Source organism: Egretta garzetta, unplaced genomic scaffold (assembly GCF_000687185.1).
Source record: "Egretta garzetta isolate BGI_Z169 unplaced genomic scaffold, ASM68718v1 scaffold260, whole genome shotgun sequence".
NCBI lineage: Eukaryota > Metazoa > Chordata > Aves > Pelecaniformes > Ardeidae > Egretta > Egretta garzetta.
In genome coordinates, this window is record NW_009258662.1 from 17809 (window position 1) to 24903 (window position 7095).

A 7095-nucleotide genomic window follows, 5' to 3' on the forward strand; every position below is an offset into this window, starting at 1 on the left:
CCCTCCTCTCAGGCAGTTGTAGGCAGCGATGAGGGCTCCCCTCAGCCTCCTCTGCTCCAGGCTGAACCCCCCCAGCTCCCCCAGCCGCTCCCCAGCAGCCTGGGGCTCCAGACCCCTCCCCAGCTTTGTTGCTCTCCTCTGGACATGTTCCAGCAACGCAACATCTTTCCTGCAGTGGTCTTCAGTAATCTTTTAAAACCTTTAAAGTAATCTTTAAAACCTCAAGTTTTTACCACAGCCCTTGTTTCTCTGACTTTCAATTCAACAAGCAGAGCCACTCACTGCCACTATACCCCTGGGACTACCTCGGGACCTTCACTGAAGCCTAGCTATAGCACTCGGGTCTACCAGGGCAGGCTCGCACCCATTTTACTAGAGCAAGCTGAATATGCAATACCAGCACTAGGAAAAGTCAAGGTGTTCTTCTGAGCAGTAGGTATTCCAGCCACCAGGATCTGGGGCAGGTGTTTAAATTAGCATTAAAATCATATGCCATCCTCCCTCACCCTGACTTGGTAACTAAAGAAACACCAATTTGTCAGCAGAGCGACGCAGAAGTTCCCTCACAAGGAAGTCACTGCAAGGTCCCTCCTTCCCCCTCTCTTCCCAACTTTTGATACCGGATGTTTCACATCCTTCAGCCCAGGAAAAGGCTGCACTGTTCTCTGGTATTCTCTGACATAAGACTCAGAGAACTGAATATGCCGTGATAGGTGAAGATTAATCTCTCTCTCTCTCTGTACATTGATTTTTCTGTGTGGAACAGAGGAGACAATCATAAAGAAATTGTAAATTTGCAGGCTGGCAGACTCTGCAGGTGGTTTTTAACTGCTGAAGTTTGAAATTTAATAGCATCCCTTTAGGAACAAGGGGCTTCTGCTGAGTAAACAGCCATTATGGGCTACTTTTTCTGTACTGAAGCAGACAGAATTAGAACAAGAAATTTCTATTTTATTAACAGTAATTCATAGAATTCCACCACTTGGACCAGTGTTTATTTTCTGTTAATAAAAATGAGTTTTGACAAAAGTCTGATTCCATTTTCTTACCACCTGCATCTTTTATCTTCCCTGCTCTACTGCAAGTGGCCAGAGATGCAATAAGTTAGATGGGAATGTGTAAGTGACAATGAGGGAAGGGACACGGGAAAGGCTCAGTACCAGCCAGCCAATATTGCCACTACTCATACAAAATATTTATACCAAATTGAGGAATAAAAACTACATGCAGAAGGACAGACAGGCTGCTTGATATCCGGTAAATACCCAACCGGTGCTTGCAAAGGAGGTTTCCACCACAAGTCGATGCACTGTAGCACTCAGCCTACAGAAGCCAGGATGACATCTACAGGCGTTTCTTCCTTGCTTCTAACAGTCACCTGCATGGTCACGCCATCTCCTAGCGCAAGCCTGGACCTGACCAGCACATCGCAGCCGCCTCTGTATACACCTGGGGACAAAGCAACAATTGAGATTACTTAAGAGAGGCTCAGTGATCTTGTCCTAACCCAGGAGCCAACAACCCGGTGACTGCAAGATAGATTCAGTCTATGGCCAACTGCAGAGAGGGAGAAAATGACAAAAAACATACCAAACCCCCCAAATCCCTTGAGCTCCTGAGGCCAAGACTGAAGGTAACAGATACTGTCCTAATTAAACAGAGTCGGCGAGTGCTGCTAGAGGGCTAGGCTGATTTAAGTAGGTAGAAACCAGAAAGTGGGTGGCTGAAGCTCACTTCCAGTTTCAGAAGGCAACGCATATTGTCATTCTTCCATGAAGATGCAGTCCATTGGCTCGGTGCCCTTGCCATGAAGGGAGGAATGGTCCTCCTATGCTTCTACTAGAGGGCATGGAAGTGGCGCTCCTGGAGGCAATCCAGACTGAAGGATGAGCCACCTCCAGTCCCACTTCAACATCACTACGCAGACAGACCCGGAGTTACCAACTCTGTGCCTGAAATAAACTGAGATCCAACCCCTCTGTTGGACCATGATGCGCCATGTTCACTGCAGTTTTGCTTTAACAACTGCAGTAAAATTTTGTAGAGCACTTCCAGGGATTGCCCAAAAGCACAAGCCTGGAGTGCAGTCATCAAACAAGAAGTTGCAGGTACTGCAGGCCAATTCAGGATGTGTCTTTAGTGACAGAATCTTGAAAACTAGATGGTCCCAGGAACCCCCTTCCGAGATTAACTACAGGCAAGGAATTTAGTTAGGGGTCTGCTCTGGAAGTTCTTCATTCAAAGGATTCACTACCATTCCTAACAGGTGCAATACATACATCTGGAGAGACTCAAAGCCTAGCCTAAGTACACCCACAACAGCAAGCTCCAAATTAGCACCAGCTGCTTTCAACTCACTGGTTCGCTTCAGCTTTCTATAGAGAAAAAAAAACCTCTCAAAACAAGAGCAGAACTTCCTAATTAATTTCATTTAGTAGGAAAAAAAAAAAATGCAAACCAAAACCCAAAAAACTTCTGTGTGGGGACATGGAAACATGGAGTTCAGTAGCATGAATCCTTACCAGCTAAGTAGAGCGTGTGAGAATTTTTGTTCTCTGGCACTTTATCTGATCTCTCACAGGGCTGCATGCCCAAGAACTTGATGATGTTATTGACAGCTTCTGCATTCAGAGATTGAAGAAAAAAACCCAATATTACCTCCAGGTTGGTGCCAAGCTTTCTGTGAGAATGAGTTTGTAATTAAAGAACATTGTCTAAGCACCCACGTGGCTTGAGCATTTCCCTTCATTACCTTGGTTGCAGCCCCACCAACACACCCACGTTGCGATGTCCCTTCTGCTGTCTTAACAGCCTCCTCCCTTCAACCAGCCCCAAGCAAGGGAGCACTGCCAAACTTCCACTTGCTATAATCCCAACACTGCAACACAAAGTCCTGTTGCTAGGGCATAATGTCATGTTGGAAGGCACCAAATTCTCCTCCTACCACACTAAATATATCCCCAGCATGGCAGATTTATCAGGAGTACTGTGTGGGTCACCAATAAAAGAGGAGAAATCATCTCACCGTCAAGGGTTTTAATTGAACTAAGTGCAAAGGTTTCTTCTTTCTCAAAGTCATCTCCCACTTCTTCCCATGCAGCTGCAAAGTTTGGCTTTAAAACCTTCTGAATATGATCAGAGACGGTCACCTCCAAATCTTCCAACTGACAGAAAAGTAAGGGAGATTTTCAGCTGCCAGTTATAGAAACAATCCTAATCTTAGAAAGGGGAAGCCAGGCGAAGAGACAGAGCAGCATTTTGCCAAGATGACTCTGGCATGCCTGGCTTTAAATTTCAGGAGGCAAGCGTAGTAACAGTGATTACTTATGGTGGTCATCTGCAAAGCTTAAAAAAAACAAACAAACAAACAAAAAAAAACATTTACACAAAAACATGTGAGAGTCTGAAGGAGAGCAGAAAATGGGGCAATCGCTTTGTGAGTCAAAGCCCATTCTAGCCCTTACTGGGTATCTGAGGAGACTTCCTCAGCATCCAGAAGGAGCTTTTACCTCCTCCAAGCCCCAAAGGCAGGCATGCTCCCAAGATCTAACTTGTATTTCAGTGATTAAAAAAAAAGAATGCAATAAAGAGAAGTGCAAATGCTTGGGGTGGAGGGAAAGATTTGGTGACAGTTCTGGAAAAAAGGACAATGGAAGTTATTCCTTTCTTCCTATCTCTCCCCACAAATCTCCATAGGACACTTAAAGCTACTGGGCGCAAGGTTTTGATGAAAGATCTAAAGTTACAAGTTGCCACATTTTGGAAATGGTGTTTCAGGCAGGCCTGCCGTTCTCTCCTACTGGCTTCAGATCTGAAAGGAAACCATCAACCCAATGGCCACATGTACTCAGAATTAGTGACAAGAAAAGCCCCCACACCAGTCCTGAACTTACCACATACTCATCGTCATAGCCATCTTCTTCTGGTACACCTGTGTTTGGGTCACAGTCTCGAACAGTGAACTTCATTGTGCAACTGAAAGTACAAGCAACTGGGGAGGAGAAGAAAAGCCCATATAGATTAGTGGTGCAGTTTCTCCTGCTTGAGCCCTCACTTTCCGAAAAGGGAGTGGAAAAAACGTTCATTAGCTTTGCCCCAGAACATACGACATGGTCATAGTCAGAGCATTTTTTCAACTTCACATAGAATTTCCCCCCAGACTCTAAGATGAAGGCCAAAAGAAATCTCAGGGGAGGAGTACACCAGGGCCATAGTGTAACAAGCACAGGTCCACCGCAGAGTGCTGCAGAGCGATCCAGTCAGCGTTAGCTACCAGGAGAAAGCCTGCAAGGGTTTCTGACAAGCGGATTATGATCTGAAACCACAGTTCAGGGAATTCAGACTCATTCCAATCTTTTCCAGTATTAAAGCAAAAACCAAGAAATCTGCCCCGCTGATGAGCTATGTTAAACCAACTGCAAATCCATTGGATTTTCTTTTAAGTGACTAATAAAAGCAAGAAAGGGAAGTTTTATGCCCAGGAAATTCTCCCATTCCTATATTTCATAGTCATTTCTAATTACCTAAAGAGAGGAAAAATTGCATCAGCCAGGTATGTCGAGGCCCAAACTACCAATCTTTTTTTTGCCTACTGGTATTTTCCTTTTACCGATTCTGTTCCCGACTACTACCAAACATCCATGTTTTCAATGGTGTTCCTTTCATTGACTGAAGATAATAAATTCATTCCCCTGTATTACCTGCACGCTCACCAATCCTCTTAAACATCCCATGCCACTATCTCAGGATGCACTTGCCAAATCCCGCACCCTAAACATTTTATTATCTGTTCTCCAAAAACCTGATTTGAGGGATTTGTCATGCAGAACTACTCCCTGCAGTGGGTACCTGCAGTAGGGTCATCCTGGGGAATCTGGACGAGGGTGTAACACATGCCCGGCTGGTTGTAAGCCAGGCTGGGGGCTGGGATGCAACAGATCACGTCGTAAGCGTCTGAGGGCTCCATCTGCACAGTGACTCTCTCTAGCAGCTGATCATTTAACGTGTTTGTGCAATCAAACTGCAGAAGAATAAATTGAAAAGGACTTGAACACAGAAGAAGCATTTCTAATCAAGAAATGTTCCCCAAATCAGCTATAATACTCCACAGCATACAGCTGCCATCCCACATCTTTGATCAAGCCTGCCGTTGTCACTAAATGGCTTTTCTTTCCAATTTTCCTGGAATTCTTTAACAGATGGGATCATAAACCCCATGCTTTTTTGATCACACACCCTCTTAACGCTACCTTGCAACTCCCTTAAGAGAGAAGCTGTCCCCTCCAGGGCACAGCGACAGCGCTGTTTATGCTATGGCCAGGCATCATTAAGGGCCAACTCCTATTGCACTCTGGCAAAAGCACCTAACTTCTCTTACCTGGAAAACAATGTGATTTGTGAACACGTGTTTAATACAACGAACAAAATACTCTGTTTCTGCTTCTGTGAGCTGCGCTGGTTCCGAAGACTTGAATAATGGTCCCAAACCCTTAAACTCTGGAATGGCTGCCAGTTGTTCTGCGCAGAAAGGAAAAGGTGACAGAGACTTAGCAACAGGCTCATTCCTTGTTCCCGCCTGACCTGTGGCAATCCTCCCAACACCTCAAGTGCTGGAGGGCCCACTGATCTTCTGTCATACCTTGAAATATATCCTGACGCGAAGGAGCAACTTTCTCAGGTTTGCTGGTGACTAGGGCAATCTCTGTGAAGAAAAAAAGGAAAGACATCATGCTGTCAACTGCACCACACAGGAGTTTTAAATGCCATTGTATCTCCACTACAAATTCCCTAACCTGTAGTGTTTCACACATTGTGCTGCAAACTGTTACCAGCCTGGTTCCTCACACACACTGAAATATCTTTTCTGTCAGGCAATGTTGGATTGTAAGGAAAGAAAAGAGATGTTTGAGTAATGATGAAGAAACCACACTTTAGTCCAGAATAGCCAGCAGAAAAGCTGGAAGAGAAAAAAAAAAAAACAAAAACAAAAAACCCAACCCAAACCTTTTCTTAAAAAGTTCCTCTAAGTCAAAATGTAAGAATTGTGCGAGAACGTGGAAGAAAGTCAGTGAAGTGACATAAGTGCTTCTGGAATGTACTTTTTTCAAATGTCTATGGACTAAAAAAATTCTGATGATGTATAAACTCCTCTCTGATAACAAGATTAGCAGAACAAATAATGACATCCTTGCCAACCCATCTTCCTTTATCTGTGAAGATCAGGCAGGCTTGCTCCTGCAAAGCCAGCGACACCGTAACCCGTACGGCATTCAGCTGAGCCATCTCCAGTCTTGGCCTGACCCTACTAGGACAGCAGCCAGTTTACAGACATCAAGTATCATTACGGCAACCTGAAAGCCTATAGCCTTGCCTACAGCCGATTTAAATGAAGCCTGAGCATTACCTGCTTTCTGTTCAAAGATTGGTGCGGTAGCCAGTGGAACTGTTTTCATATCAAAAGGTTTGTCAGAAGGTTCCAGTGTGTATTGGTGCAGGGCTTTCTCCATCCCAGGAACAGAGACGGTCAACCCTGCAAAACAGAAGCACAGGCAGAAAAATTCCGTTTTAATAGCAGGCACTACGATACAGCGTTTGCAAATGAACAGTGTGAATTTTGGATTGGCCACTGCACCAAAACAAGATGCCAGAGTCTGAAAAACTTACCTGTGTCTCAGTTACCTTCCTCTTGAGATATAAACAAGGAAGATTATTTAAAGAGCTCTTCCCTGTAGCCTGTCAGGCTGCAGAGACAAAGTCTTGTGATGAATCTAGAGTTTACAGCTGGATAGATACAATTTGGACTTTGACTAATAAAAAGCTGGTAAAAGCACTTTCATTTCTCAGTAAACACAAAACCACATGCTAAGTACTTCAAGATACTTGATATAATAAAAAAAAACTGCTCTGAAGATCATAGAATCACTTAATCACTTAAAGACCTTTAAAATCATTGAGTCCAACCTTTAACCTCACCCTGCCATCCCACCACTAAACCCTGGCCCTCAGCACCTCATCCATCCTTCTTTTAAATCCCTCCAGGGATGGGGACTCGACCACCTCCCTGGGCAGCCCATTCCAGAGCCTGACAGCCCTTTC

General features: G+C 44.5%; 1 protein-coding gene across 1 annotated transcript in view; it reads right to left on the reverse strand.

Moving 5' to 3' along the window:
• Nucleotides 1–136: 136 nt before the first annotated feature.
• The window catches only part of COPG2 (COPI coat complex subunit gamma 2), a 25139-nt gene continuing 18180 nt past the window's right edge, over nt 137–7095 (reverse strand). Inside the window, exons 18-25 of the mRNA XM_035903857.1 lie at nt 6404–6529; nt 5639–5701; nt 5378–5517; nt 4849–5020; nt 3894–3991; nt 3026–3164; nt 2523–2621; nt 137–1449 (exon numbers count right to left, since the gene is read on the reverse strand). Of these exons, the coding sequence (XP_035759750.1) occupies nt 1319–1449; nt 2523–2621; nt 3026–3164; nt 3894–3991; nt 4849–5020; nt 5378–5517; nt 5639–5701; nt 6404–6529 (968 nt within the window). The 3' untranslated portion in view covers nt 137–1318. The remainder of the gene's footprint in view (nt 1450–2522; nt 2622–3025; nt 3165–3893; nt 3992–4848; nt 5021–5377; nt 5518–5638; nt 5702–6403; nt 6530–7095) is intronic.